Source organism: Gymnoscopelus microlampas (assembly GCF_963454915.1).
Source record: "Gymnoscopelus microlampas genome assembly, chromosome: 15".
Lineage (NCBI taxonomy): Eukaryota > Metazoa > Chordata > Actinopteri > Myctophiformes > Myctophidae > Gymnoscopelus > Gymnoscopelus microlampas.
In genome coordinates, this window is record NC_139952.1 from 40,364,844 (window position 1) to 40,380,705 (window position 15,862).

Genomic DNA, 15,862 nt, shown 5'->3' on the forward strand with positions numbered 1-15,862 from the left:
AGTGCATGGCCACCACCGCATGGCTTTAAGTGCTGGGGAAAAAGGGTGGATAGGGTGGGGTGGGGTGGTGGAGACATGCACACATGTGTGCACATTATGCATATACATACGATACTCCCATGTCTACTCTGCACATAATGCACAGACCACATGAGTGCACATGCATGCGTGCACACACACACACACACACACACACACACATACTACATGGGTATGCAAATGTGCATGCATGCACACACACACACACACACACACACACACACACACACACACACACACACACACACACACACACACACACAAGCATATGGGGGTGACATTAGCTGAAAGCCGCTCATTGTGTGAGTGTGTTGGCCATGGGAGGGAGGGAGGGGTCGCGCACTAACATTGTGTGGACACAGTAAAAATCCAGTCTTCATTTAAAACACTGGCACGATTAAAATCTAAATTCATGTTTCAACAGTGACATCGTCATTTAAACTCTGAATGAACACTGGATTTTATCTGTGCACTGGAGCGGCTGCTGACCGTGATGAACAGGCTGACAGTTCATGGAAATAAAACGGGGGGCCAAATTTTCACACTGTGTGTGTGTGTGTGTGTGTGTGTGTACGTGTGATAGGGGCAGGTGCACGGGACACGTTTACAACCCGCCAAGAATGCAACCTATTTGACTTTGTGCCGCTGTGCGTTTCATCGTGGTGGTGGTGACCTCATAATATAGATATAGTCACGTTATCATTGACCTAGCCTGCCTCGCCTGCTTTTGGTTACCATGACAACCCATAGGACCCTGTTAACCTCTGACCCCAATGCTCCTGACCACTCAGATGCGTGGGCGATCGATCGGGCAGCAGAGCAGTGGTATTTGCTGTATCGATTGTGTGAACGTGGCGCTTTTTAGCCTGCAGGGAGATATAGACTGGGCTTGGCACAGAAAAGTGCTGTGGCTGGTTGTAGACACTGTTGCCACATTTTGTGAGAGAAATAAGCAGCCAGGTCTATGAAAACGAGCCCAAAAGAAGCAGCTATAGGCCACATGAGCACTTTAAACCTATATACAATTTTTCTTTTTTCAAATATATTCCAAATATTTCACTTTTTCTTTTCAAGATATTTTTGAAAATAGCCGATCTACAAGCTCACAACACGTCGCAGTTGTGAGCTTGTAGATGGGCCATTTTCAAAAGAAAAAGTGAAATATTTGGAATGTATTTGAAAAAGAAAAAAAACAGATGGGGGGTGTCTGCCGAGAAACATTAATTTGGGCTGTCTTTGACATGCAAATGTTTGAGAACTGGTTTAAACAATAATAATAATAATAAAACATTGGATGCAAGCGCAAATAACTGCACTTTAAAAAACAAGGCCAAAAAAGCCACAACTACCAATATTTTACAAGCAACTTTACAGAAAAACAAGGCCAAAGTTGCTTATTATAAGCAGACATGGCACCACTGGTTGTAGAGGGGTGTGAGCTGCTGCTACCCAATTAATGAACTCTCCTGCCCTGCCCCCCCCCCCCCCCTCAAATTACTTGACCATTTCTAACCCTAGCCAGCCATGAGCCAAAAATAGCTGATCTACAAGCTCACAGCTCGCAGTTCAATTTGGCATGCTGTGAGCTTGCAGATCTGCTATTTTTGGTGTATGACACTGGCAAACAACAGCTAAGTATAAATCAGGCATAACTCCAACCCCTAAACCTAACCTCTAGTCTACTCTAAATGCATAATCCCATCCCAAACCTGAATCTTGTCCTAATTGTAAGCCAAAAAACAAAACAAAAACAATTTTAACCATAAAAACAACCACAACCATTTTATTTCTCTTGTGAGGATCGAGAACTGTGTCCTCTTAATGTCTATATCTCAAATTCTACTATACCTGTGGCCCATTTGGCTCTCACAAGTATAGTAATACAAACAAACACACACACACACACGCGCACACACTCATGCACACACACACCAACAGGCTCAGACATGCAGTCACTGGTCAATTGGACTGTGTTTTGTTTGAAGAACATGCTGGAGGCTTTACGCCCTGACGAGTAGAGATCAGACTGACAGCAAAGAGACAAAGGGCAAATCAATGAGAATTGTGTTGAACTTTGCCAAAACATACTAATTGCATGTGACACTGGATTTATTGTTGTTTATACATTTACTCATCAGGACAACGAATGATCGATATTTCTATCGACTTTTACGAACAATGAATGGACATTATAGTAAATAAATGCAGGTTCTGTAATGCAGTGGTTCTCAAACTTCTTCATTTCAAGCTCTGACCCTTACAGGTTCCCTTACAGGTCTTTAGATAAGACCTGTAAGGGTCCATTTGGTTCCTAACTATCAATTAAACTATCATTTAGCAGGGGTCCCCCTGGAAGCCCCTCATTAAACCCTGGGGGTCCCCGAAACCCACCTTGCGAACCACTTGTCGTAGTGAGCCACGTTGGACTCTTAATGGTGAAATGTTGAATTTTTCACGTATGCCTTGAATAAAACATGTGGGTGTGGCGTTGCATTACCCTGAGCTGTCTTGTGTGCTCTCTTGCAGGTGTGGGCTTCGCCATGCGCCAGGTGGCCACCAAGACCAAACCCACGACCATCATCGAAGTGGCCGGAGACACGCTGACGGTCAAGACCCAGAGCACCTTCAAGAACACCGAGATCAGCTTCAAACTGGGAGAGGAGTTTGAAGAGACCACCGCCGACGGCAGGAAGGTCAAGGTGAGAGACTGGGGGTCGTTAGACAGGAAGCCAGGAACGACTAAGTAGTTCAGAGGTCACATATGAGACAAATATGAGGTGAAGACCTCTGGTTTTTCTTTTTCCCCAGGCATAGTTTGAAAACTTTTAACATGTTGCATGTTGGCTAAGCACGGTGGACAGAGACTAGTGTTAACCAATTAAACCCTCCATACAGGGCTCCATACTTGGTCCGCACCTTTTTTCCCCTTCTACACAAAATTTCTTTGCCTAAAATAGCCTACAAATCTACAAGCTCACTCACCACTGGAGAAAAGAGTCTCAACGTTCGGTGTGTATTCTGAAAATATAATAAAGGTTGATTGATTGATAGTTCATAGGGACAGCCTGATTTGAACCCACGATCGTTTTTTTTAATGTTTTATTCATTCATTGCCAATTCCCCCTGAGGAGGGTATAGAGCAGTAGACAACGGCGTGTCTCTGATGAATGATATACAGGCTTCTTTTCACCTGGCAGACAGTGAATAGTTTCACTGGGAGAACATAATGTTCCGCTGATCACTGAACAGGCACCTGACCCGCTATTAGTGCAGCGACACACAAGGACACAACAAACTGCCGGCTTCCTACCAGCTGCCAGTTGTGTTTGTTGGAGTGCCCGGTAACACTGCTGCTGGGAATGGAATTTGGGGCCATATTTTCGCCGGTGCCTTACCCATTTATCCCTAAACTTCTTTGTCATGTTCTACTATTTTTAAAAACATTTTCAAATGGTTCAACTAGCCGATCTACATCGACACATTGTGAGCTTGTAGATTGGCTATTTGAACTATTTGAAAATGTTTTTTTTTAAATAGTTTGGGGATAATGGGTAAGGCACCGCCCTATGTTTTACCTCTACTCCACCCACTGGATGTCCGGAATCCAGGATGGTGGTGATGATGAGATGAAGAACACACACTGGCAACATAAACCATCAAAAACTAGTTGGCTCATGTTACTATGAGAGCACATTGCCTGTAGGTTAGATCACAGATAGACTCTGCGGGGGTAATCGGTTCAGTTGGATCACATCAAATAACGCAAGTAACGTATCATTTAAATCACAGTAACTGTAACAGCGTTTCTGAATGGGATACTTTGTAATGCATTAGTTCCGAACACTGGTGATGTTGTCCTTTGTAGACCTTACAACCTTTTGGTAGCAGGACATTTTTGAAGTTGTCATATGCGTTTCCGGTTGCTGCCAAGCCAATTGAATGAACCAATGAGAAAATGCACTGGAACATTGAACAGGTATGCCACCTTCTGGAACCTGGGACTACAGTTATGCACACCGCAAGGGACCAAATGGGTCAGGTATTTTTCGGTTGCTTGAAAGTTGAAGAAGTTTTAGTTCAAAGGAAAATGTGCACAACCAGTTGTCGCTGGTGCAGGACGGGAAAAAAAAGAAAAGTCTGCACAACAGCTTTGCTTCAAAAAGTATTTTACTTGCAAAAAAGTGTCAGTCAGTACATCACGTTCAACAACTTTACTGCCAAACAATTTGACCCTCCTCAGGTGGAAGGCCAAATTGTTTGGCCGAAACGCTGTTGGACGTGGTGTACTGACACTTTTATTTGCAAGTAAAATACTGTTTAGCCCCAGCATTTGCACGCAAGCACGCACACACACACACGCAGCAAGAATGAAACAATGATGAAACAATGATGATGATGCTAATTATGATGATGGCAATCACAGATGGCTGACCGACACGGGTGTCCTCCTAGTCCTGTGATCCCGTCGCAGTTGCCAAGAATGTAGGGAGGAACTGTTGGAGCCATTATATAGTGGTCTCTGAGGGCCTGTCATTCATGTGTTGGTACTTTGGAGACTCGACGGGAGGGTTGGGGGTGGGGTGGGGTTGGGAGTAGGGGTCAAAGGTGAGAGGTGAGGTGTCAGAGAAGATCAGTCACGATCCGCGACCGTGAAATCAGAAGCTCAATGAGGTGCTAACTTGAAATTTATGCTTGGAAAAATGTTTGTGGGGTATTTTAATTCAGAGGACAGAGCGGAAAGAATGTGGGCTGAGAAGAGGGGGTGGGATTAAAAAAAGAAAAGAAAGAGTTGAATGATGGCTGCTGGAGAGGGGTCAGAGGGGGTAAGACATGAGGAGAGACAGACACAGACAGAGAGAGAGAGAGAGAGAGAGACGGGTCTATGGTAACGGCTAGTGCTGAGCAGAGAAAACTCAGCTGCGAACAAAGCCTCACTTGTTGGAACCGAGCCACTGGCTGCAACTGTTGTTCTGGACCCGTTGCATTGACATCGTAAATCACTCGAAGTGAAGGAAGACTACCACCACACATGTGCGCAGGGATGGAAGAAGTACTCACGTGTTTTACTTGAGTAAAAGTATCAATACTGCCATGTGGATGGACTCGTGTCGCAAGTAGAAGTCCCATATTAAAAATGTACTTGAGTAAAAGTACAAAAGTGTCTGCATCAAAATATACTTACCAAAATATTACCGTACCAAAAGTACTCACTATGCTATGTAGAATGTCCCATTTCACAAGTGTTCAAAATGTATAAAAATATTTTGAAATTAGCTGATCTACAAGCTCACAACGTGTCGCAAAGCGACGCGTTGTGAGCTTTTAGATCGTCTATTTTCAAATAGCCAAAGTATATAGGGATGAATTGGTTAATGCATGTTTTGTAATAATAATAATATGATAGAAACCTTATCTCCATATTTTAACTTTTTGTGAATTAATGCCCTACTTGATCACACTACAGCGTCACACAAAAGTAGCAGATCGACGTCGCACCGCGCTTCGAGCTTGTTGATCTTCTACTTTTGTACAGTTTTGGACATATGAGGTTTCTACCCGACATTGACGGTAGTATGTTTCAGTGCTGTCCCATCATAGTCGATTAATCGGTTAAATCAGTCAGTTTGGTCTTAACTGATGAAGCTTTTGTTAGTTGACTTTTCATTCCCTCCATGTTGAATGAATTATTTCTTGAAAGATGATGAACCCATGTCTTGTAAACTCTGGACATAACGAGGACCAAAGGAGGTCACTCACATCCACATAATCATTTAAAGGTGCTGAACTCAAAAGTAAATAGGTCAAAGAAGGCAAAACGATGAGTTTGCACACACACTGTGGCACACTTCTATAACTTTATTGTGACAATAAAGTCATAAAAGGGAGCTACAAGTGTGCCTTTAAACTCTGAATATAACCATATCATTCTACCGACAGTAGCCTTTGAGTAGTTAAATACCACGTTCTCAACAACCTCACCAGCCTGAAAAGGCCGGTCTCTGCAGCACGATTGTAATCAGCAGACACAATTTTAGAGATTTGTTGATTAAATCAACCAATCATTTAGTCAGCAAATTCCTGCGTTGACGGTTGAGGACAGCCTAGTACGTTTACAAGAATTGGGCAACTATTGATTCTCTTTTTTTTAGCCCCGATGAAGACCGCTTGGCGCTTATAGGTCGAAACATGTTGGCATTGTATTAAATGAATGCTGTTCCCTCTTTTAACGTTGAGTGCCAGGATCTCTTGGTTTTATCTGTTTTTTATCTATTGATTCTCTTTGATGTCTCTCACACACATTCTTGTAACCGCGTGTGTGTGTGTGTGCTTGTGTGTGTGTGTGTGTGTGTGTGTGTGTGTCTGTCTGTGAGCGCGGTGTGTAATGACTACCTCTGTCTCTGTTTTCCGCAGTCTGTGGTCTCGATAGACGGTGCTAAGCTGGTGCATGTCCAGAAGTGGGAGGAGAAAGAGACCAGCTTGAGCCGGGAGGTGACCGGAGATAACCTAACACTGGTCAGTACTAAAACATCCCGGCGCCTTAAAGCACTTAAAGCCCTATTTTATACTTTTATTGTACAACGTTGCGGAAATAAGATAGCTTATCTACAAGCTCACAGTGCATTGCAGTGACTTTCGCTATTTCAGAAAAGCTTCATTTATTCAGTGATTACCAAACTGCGGGTCGGGACCTCCAGGGGGGTCCCCACATTATTTTTGGGGGGTCCCCAGATAATTAGCTTAATGTGCAACATTGTTTTCTCACTCAACAGTAAACAAACCAACATACAGTATTACTGTAAGTGTATACTGGGTATCTGCATATTTCTAATTAAAGTTACAATTTAATGACTTTAAAGACCAACTTTTTAATACCAAATTGGCCAAATTGTCAAATATTACGAAAGAAAGATGCAAATATTGTGAGAATGGCCGATCTACAAGCAAACAACGCCTCGCACTGCAAGGTGTTGTTGTGAGCTTCTTGTGAGCTTGTAAATCGGCTATTTTCCCAAAATGTATCTGCGGAACAGAGTCAAACTAAATATAATGCTGCCCACAATTCCAAGTGCTTGTGTTGGGTGGGGGGTCCCCAGTTCGAATAAAGATTATTTTGGGGGGGTCTCCAGTTCAAATATAATTTATTTTGGGGGGTTTCCAGTTCAAATATGATTTAGTTTGGGGGGTTGCGGCCTGAAAAGTTTGGGAACCCTTGATTTACATGACATGCATCCCAAAAATAGGGACGCCAGGTTGAAAGCAGTAATAGCATCTGAAATGGTGTGTGTGTGTGTGTGTGTGTGTGTGTGTGTGTGTGTGTGTGTGTGTGTGTGTGTGTGTGTGTGTGTGTGTGTGTGTGTGTGTGTGTGTGTGTGTGTGTGTGTGTGTGTGTGTGTGTGTGTGTGTGTGTGTGTGTGTTCTAGAATGGTTGATTTAGTGTTCACTTACATATCTGTGGAGGGTCTCTATTCTTTCTGTGGGATTTCTGTCATTGCTGTGACTGATCACTCTTTCCTCTCTCTCTCTCTCTCTCTCTCTCTCCTCCACAGACACTCACTCTGGGAGATGTAGTATCCACGCGCCACTACGTTAAGGCCTAGTAATGGACACCCTCCAGTCCGCACATCGATACCCATGTCAGCCAAAGCCCTGTGTCCCTGTACCCTTATCTCACCTTCCCAACCTGCTCTGCACCTGCCTGCACCCCCCCATCCCCACCTTTTATGGGTGAATTCACCCACTGTAACAATCTTTAACCCGGCCCCACAATCCTTTTAACTGATCCCTCCATCTCCCCGTCTCTCTCTCTCTTCTATCTTTGTACTGCCGTTCCTCTGTATGAAACACTGAATAAATTCCACTGATTTGTTTTTGTTTTTGTTTTAAAATGCTGTGTTTTTTTTTATTTTATAAATGACTTTTATGCATGGTGCCAACGGTCCCGGGAAGGGTCACTGAGTATAAATGGTATGTTTAAAGTTTTGTTTTAGTTTTCTTTTTTCTTTTGTTAATGTTATACAATATTTTCATGTTTTTTTTTGCCCTTGAGTGTTCACATGTGGCTACGGTTAAATGTGTAGGGGAATGATAACTTGAATAAAAAAAAAAAAAACACTGGCTACTTAAGTCCCAACTGTCACATTTATCAAAACTCATACACTGGCAAAATTATGTCACAAGACTTGATTAGTGCGTCATTGACGGAAGGTTGCCAGTTTGGTTCCCCATGACCGGCAGGAAACATCTGGGTGGAGGAAGTGAACGGTCACCACTCACCCCTACCCCCAACACCACGGAAGTGCCCTTGAGCAAGGCACTGAATCCCCAACTGCTCTAGTGGAGCTGCTCAGCGGCCAACAGTATGAGACTGTGGTTGTACTGGTTAGCTCCCAGGTTTTTGTGTGTGTGTGTGTAGGGAGTTGCCAAAATAATCTCTGGTGCTCAGCTACTACCCTGGGTAAATAAAGAACAAAAAAATAATTTGATAATAGTTTTTGGTAGCTATTCAATGTTATGGTTCAACAAAAGTTCATCAGATGTGGTTCCATCCATCAGTAGGCGGACATTTTCTGCCACAATCGGAGATGTAATGGAAACACAAAGTTCAACTGCCACACTCTGACAACAAGTTCTCAGAGTGTGTGGAAGGCCTCATTGTTCCACAGCTGCTCCCTTCTGAGTCATAGATAATTGTTGGTATGTGTGTGTGCTATTCCCAAGTCTAACCCACAAAAAAAACACACCCCCATCATTGTGATTGATGCGGAAGGACTCAGGAGCACTTATGTGATAAACTATTCCGTCCACCACGGCTTGCCAACTCGGCGCGTGCATAATACTGCGTTTACACTAGTGGTGACTGGGGGACAAAAAGCTACAAAACAACTAGCTTGGTGGCCAGCTACATTTCTTGTCGTGCTGCCGGTGAAGTGTGGCTCAAGTCACACTGTAAATGAAAAGTGTAGTTGTCACAGAGCAGCCTCTTGTAGACAAAATGTCCCCATATGTTTAAAGGTAGGGTAAGTGATATGTTTTGGTTAAAACAAAAACGTTTTTTGTTAAAAGTTTAAAGCACTATATTCTGATAGTAATCATTGCTATAGAGTGTATGTTCAGTAACAGGGGTCTCCCTGTCTCTCCAGCTCTTTAATTAACAGAAAATGCATTTTCAAGTGGGTTGTGAAATATCAGCCAATCAGGAGAGAGTACCCATTAATCAGCTTCATTTTTTATAGTGTTCTAGTTCCAGTTTTGTCCACTCATTTCTTTGTGTCATCACTAACAATTTCACTTGTTTAATCTGTATCCTGTCTAAATTATCTGTCCTGATTGGATAAAATTGGCGACCTGAGAATACATTTTCTGTTTAATGAAGAGCTGGAGAGACATGGAGACTCATAATACTGAACAAACACTCCAATGAGTGCTATCAGAATACAGAGCTATTTACTTATTTCAACCAAATAAAATCACTTACCCTACCTTAAAGTTCAAAAGTACAAATTCATATAACATTTAAATGCATGTTGTGTCACTTGTAGATTTCCTGTTCCAGTATCTGCACAGGAAGACGCTGTTAAGGGGGAGCGGCCTGTTAAAGCCTTTAGCTGTGTGTTTGGGTGATTGGTGCCTGAAGATCTGAGTGAGGAGGTGCCTGTTAGTCCTGTTAGCTGATTGATTAGAACATGGGGAGCAACTTGGGTGGATTTCTACTCTATTGTGGTTGGTTGATTAGAAATGGAAGGGTGGAGTCTGCAGTGTATATAAAGGTACAAGCTCTAAACTGGAAGGTGTCATGGAGAGAGGTTGTCACTCTGCATCTCCATTAATTTAAAGTTGTTACAGTTAGTTACAGTTGTGTTTAATATAGCACAGGGAACTGTTTAACAGCAAGTGTGAGTTTTTCATCCTTTTACTGAACGGAACAGGAATTGTGGGGAGAGAAGGGGAGTGGATTGATTGAATACTTTATTAACAGTTTGCAAAAAAGTACAGAGGTACAGTTATATAATAATGCTAAAAGTATAACACAAAAAGCCCTGAGGGCTTGTTTCCATTGTGGTCCTGTGTATTCAATTCACCATGACCTACAATATACAAGAGATCATCAATACTAGGAGCAGTAAAAGTATATTTACAGAAAAACAGTGGGAGGTCATTTATTTTGGCATGCTAGAAGACTTGTCCAGTTGCAAATTGCAGACAGGTGCTCTTTTATGGCGTTTGTTTTAAGGAGGGTAGGGAGTCGCACTTTTTGCTGGCTCTTGGTAGGGCATTCCACATTTCGGTGGCATAATGGAATGAATTCATCCCCATGGGATCAGTGGAGCTCCCTCTGGTGTTCTGGGTGTTTCTCACTCTTTTGAAGTAGTCAGACAGGTACATAGGCACCGGGTCCCTTGAGTATCTTGAAGACCAGGCCCATTGCAGCAAGTTGCTGTACTCTGTCCTCTCTACCCTACATCCCACTCTAGCATAATGAGCAGGGGTTAGGTGAGTCCTAGGTGTGAGGTTCAGTAGTAACCTGATCAGTTTGTTTTGAGCGGGCTGAAGTGTTGCTTTTAATGCCTTTGTGGTGCTAGAGTACCATGAGGTGCATGCAAGGTCAGCAAGTATGAGTTTTTCATCTTTTTACAGAAGAGAACAGGAATCGTGGGAAGTTGAAGCCAGCTCAGCTTTTTTTTTAATGGCGTGTCACACCCGTGATGACACAGCAACAAGTGCTAGCTGTCAGATTGTAGATTTATTATGTCGTTGGCTTCTGTTGAGGTGAAATGAAAGGTGTGCATGCATCATGGGCTCATGTCCTACTGTAGTAGGCGTGTGTGTGTGTGTGTGTTTGTGTGTGTGTGTGTGTGTTCTAAATTAGGAGCCTTCCCTGCCACTGTAGTTTGTCGTCATGTGTTCAGTTTCAGACACCGTGCCAACCAGGGGCGGGGTGACACAGTGTGACTAGATAGGCTGACTTACATTGACCGCTGGCAGGTGGCAGCGCAACCTGACCTCTGCATGAACCATTACTTACACCAGTGGTTCTCAACCTGTGGGTCGGGACCCCACAGGCTTTTTTGGGGGTCCCCAGGTGACATTGAAGTGACAATTTAAGGACTTTTAAGATGTTATTAATACCGGAGAAAAAAAAACATTACTGCATCAAAAGTAATCAACAAACTATACTATAAAAACTGGTCAAACTTTGGCCAAATTGTCAAAAAATTAAGAGGCAAACATTTTGAAAATAGCCGATCTATAAGCTCACAACGCCTCGCAAAGTGTTGTGAGCTTGTAGATCGGCTATTTTCACAATATTTATCTGTGGAGCCAAGTCAAACTAAATGTAATGACTCAACTCCTACAATTCCAAGGGTGGGGGGTCCCCAGTTGATTATTTTGGGGGGTTGCAGCCTGAAAAGGTTAAGAACCACTGACTTTCACCATGTACCTGCAATGTACCGACCTACAATGTAAAGATCACTTCCAATCCATAAAATACACGCAAAAAAGTCCACAAGTGCAGATGAACCCTATACTTATACGATGACCGTGAATGTTCAGAACCACAAGAGTGTAAAACCACCGTCCAAAATTGTATTTGTATGTATGTTACTGTTATCTGTCTAGTCAGTGTATCTTCCAAAATAAGAGAAATGTTTGATGTTCATCTGATCTGAATTTGGCAAATTTGGGCCTGTTTCAGGACAGGTAGGGGTTTGTGTGTATGTCTGTTCCCTAAAAGTTGAACCAATCACAGCTCATACCGCTGTGTGCATGAGTCATGATGAAACAGAAGCTCGTCTGGTAACCTGAAATCTAAGATGAGGTGAAAGTGAAACTTGTGTGGGAGTTGGGATATAGTAGTTGGAAATCTATTCATCTACTTTTATCACTTTGTTACAACATTGCTCTTGTGATGACCCAATCTTTTTTAATGAAAAGATTGGGTCATCCTTTTGTGTTGGGATATAGTAGTTGCAAATCTATTCATCTAGTTTTTCCAGTGAATCACTTCGTTACAACATTGCTCTTGTGTTGACCCAATCTTTTTTAATGAAAAGATTGGGTCATCCTTTTGTGTTGGGATATAGTAGTTGCAAATCTATTCATCTAGTTTTTCCAGTGAATCACTTTGTTACAACATTGCTCTTGTGATGACCCAATCTTTTTGATGAAAAGATTGGGTCATCATTTTGTGTTGGGATATCGTAGTTGCAAATCTATTCATCTAGTTTTTCCAGTGAATCGATTCGTTACAACATTGCTCTTGTGATGACCCAATCTTTTTTTTTTTATCCCGCGATTTTGTAACCCTTATTTTTTCACCCGGTGCCAATTTCTAAGTGATCCTGGGCGCTACACTCCCCTCACCAGCCTAGGGAGGTCAGGGCCGAGCTCATGCCTCCTTCAATGCATGAGAGCCAACTGACCTTCTTGTCACCTGACAGGGGGGAGTTTCCCTGGTTGGACGTAGCGCGTGGAAGGAACACGTTATTCCAACCAGTTCCCTTCTCCTCCATCAGGCGCCCCGGCTGTCATGGGGGAGGCGGTATAGCGACCAGGATTGACCCAATCTTTTTAATGAAAAGATTGGGTCATCATTTTGTATTGTGATATAGTAGTTGGAAATCTATTCATCTGGTTTTTCCAGTGAATCACTTCGTTACAACATTGCTCTTGTGATGACCCAATCTTTTTTAATGAAAAGATTGGGTCATCATTTTGTGCTGGCCATATCCTTGAATGTTGCGTTTGAGGACATTTAGTTCATTGAAAAGTTAAAAATGTTATCTGGACCCAGACAGTCATACTCCCTTTCGAACAGAGATAAACAAGCTTTTTTATAGAATTTCATAGGAGCTCAAAGTCTTTTCTTGGATATGAGGAGAAACAATGTGAAACACCTGCCTGTCATTCACTCTCAACATGGATAAAAGCATTCCTCAGGTGGGGGTAGATTCTCTATATTTGGACATTATAGCTTATGTGGGACAGTCAGGGGGGCGCCTATTGCCTCCCACTGACTATAGGTTATTTTAGGAACTAGACCAATTAAAGCGAGTAAATACTAAGTATTACTCTGTGCATTAGGGGGTCAGTGGTCCAGGGACCCCCAGGGTTCCTTGAGGGGGTTCCCCGGCTACATTCGTTAATATAGCACCAAAATCAGTTTAACTGAACTACTTTACCCTATTTTACAGTACGTTGGCTATTTTAGCCCCTCTATAAGCTCACAATTTGTCTCAATGTGGCAATGTGAGCTTGTAGATCTATTTTAGATTTAGTTTTTGCTTTAAATCTACAAGAATTGTGAAACATTTGGAATAATTTTGACACAAATCTTCTCTTAGGGGGGGTCCCTGGCACATAATGATGATGGGTGGTCCGTGGCCAAATACATTCAAATTGGGTGTCCTGGACATGAAAATGTGTGAGAACCACTGCTCTAGTGCGGCGAACAAGCATACATACCCCTGCTGGGTTCAAACACTGCCAATTGTGCTTTTTTTGGAGTGCCTGGACAAGCCACTGCCAGGAATTAAACCTGGGTTTCTGCGGTGACTTGGCTTTGAACCACCTGGACGCCGCAAGCCTGAACTGTACTAAACAATTCATCATGTACCCCGAGTCAGTGCTCACCTATCACTGCGTGTACGGACATGTGCAAAGCTAGAAGCACAGGAAAAATCGAAACCACCAGGTTTTGAAAGTGGGCGCCACGATGGGGGCTCATGTAGAAGGAAAGAAAAAAGGCCATTTCCCTTCATATTTAATTCATCAGATTATTGTGAAAATGTAACTAACTCTCTACCTGGTTCCCCTGTTTTGAGCATGGCAAAATTGCAGATCTACAAGCTCACAATGTGTCATGATGTTGTGGGCTTGTAGAATGTCTTTTTTTGGTTGTTTATTTTTAAGCCACTTCACAGTAGGGGGGCCGCAGCCAGAGGCCAAATGGCTATTTGAGGGTCCATGGCATGGGACAGTTTGGGGGGACCCCCTAATCTTGACATCAATTCCGCGTGACTTAACAGTATTAGGAGGGTAGTGCACCCGTGGCCCATGTGCAAGACAAGCAGCAGTATCACAAATGGAAGTAGAGTCAGCACACTGGAAATACTGAAAAAAGGTCTGCTGTATTTTTATTGCGTCAACATTTCGATGAATCAGATCATCATCAGGACATACACATATACATGTCCTAATAAATATAACAAATACACAATAAAATACGGCGGAGCTTTTTCAGTATTTCCAGTGCACAGACTCTACCGTTACCAGTATTATCATAATATTTATATTGAGGTATTTGGTAAAAAAAAAAGTTATATTTGATTTTGTTCACATTTTTGTCCACATTTCCCAGCCCTAATCTACTGTATATTTCGATCCAAACCATGCCTGTATACAAAGAAAGAGACCACGAGCCATTTGAACCGTTTTTTTAAACCCTTTAATGATATTAAACCATTTTACATGCACTAAGGACTTTATAAGAGTTGACCACCACACTGCGGGGGCAAGACTTTTGTGTTATACCTCCAGGGGGGTGAGAGCCACACACAAACATACACAAACACACACACAATAAGGTCAGGATATCACCATAGCACATGGTTCCTCTCAGCGCTTACTTACACTTCCTGTTGTTGTCTATACTACTTCCTGCATGCGAGGGGGGGGGGGAGGGGTTGTATGTATGATCTCTCTGTGTGTTCGCGGTTTGTGTCCCCCATCGCGCCGGGAGGTCTCGGCTTGTCCGCACTCCTCCATAATGCATTTCTCAGATCGCAGGAAACCGGATACGTGTAAACAATATCAGGATGTCCAATAGCGATAGCGGCCTGCTGCCGTATTGCTTATACCTATTTGGTTACCTATGGCCAGTAACCCCCACCTCCCACCCCCCCCCCACAGCCATGGGAGACACACTGGTTACTTCAGGACAAGAGGGGAAGCTTTGCTCTGATTTCATCTCTGTCGGGGTGGAAACCTCTGTTACTTTTCAGGATTCTGATTCAAAAACATCAAAAGTAGCAGATCGACAAGCTCAAAACACGTCGCTTCGCGCCGTGTGTCGAGCTTGCAGATCTGCTACTTTTGTGTGACACTGTAGTGTGATCGTTAAGTAGGGCATTAATTTACGAAAAACAACAAAAAGTTAAAATATGAACATAAGCCTGACAGCGACGAGTTGCTTTCAGGGCTTCCATTTATGGGTGCAACAGTTAATCAAACGAATCGATTATATATAAAAACTAAACAAAAAAAACATAATTTAATAAAATAATCAATGCCCTATTTTGGGCATGTCATTATTAGGGGAGAAGTTTCCCAACAAATTGGAAAAGTTTCGACGACATGCCCAAAGTAGGTACGTCAGGCTGAAAGTGTTGAAAGTGTTTGCCGGCACAACTCAAGCTGATAGACATGGATAAAAAGGTTATATTGATCTTTACATAGGAGCTTCTGGACATGAAAGATGTTCCATTATAGCAGCAGGATGTTTGACTGTCAGTCAATCGGTGTCTAACCACTTCCTTCCAAACTCTGTCACAACTAGGCCTGTCACAACACAGTCGATGAATTGATATACATAAATATGCTCTGAAAATGACCACTTAACACGCCACTTTAGGGTAATTATTGGGGACAGAAATATAGAACATTAAAAGAAAACAAATATAAAGATTTACAACGGTTGTTGTCACGTACAGCTGCCGGGCTAACCCATTTAATCCGGGAACACATCTGTGTCATTTTAGATTTTAGCAATAACTACACAAATATTTTTTTTATTTTGGGCTATTCAAAAAAATATTGAATATAT

General features: G+C 42.6%; 2 protein-coding genes across 2 annotated transcripts in view; one reads left to right on the top strand and one right to left on the bottom strand.

Moving 5' to 3' along the window:
- The window catches only part of zftraf1 (zinc finger TRAF-type containing 1), a 41,308-nt gene extending 40,710 nt beyond the window's left edge, over positions 1-598 (bottom strand). The window contains exon 1 of the mRNA XM_084081319.1: positions 583-598. The gene's annotated coding sequence lies outside the window, so the exon portion shown is untranslated. The remainder of the gene's footprint in view (positions 1-582) is intronic.
- fabp3 (fatty acid binding protein 3, muscle and heart) overlaps positions 1-8,152 on the top strand; it is an 8,784-nt gene extending 632 nt beyond the window's left edge. Inside the window, exons 2-4 of the mRNA XM_084081322.1 lie at positions 2,566-2,738; positions 6,451-6,552; positions 7,587-8,152. Of these exons, the coding sequence (XP_083937448.1) occupies positions 2,566-2,738; positions 6,451-6,552; positions 7,587-7,637 (326 nt within the window). The 3' untranslated portion in view covers positions 7,638-8,152. The remainder of the gene's footprint in view (positions 1-2,565; positions 2,739-6,450; positions 6,553-7,586) is intronic.
- Positions 8,153-15,862: the final 7,710 nt, after the last annotated feature.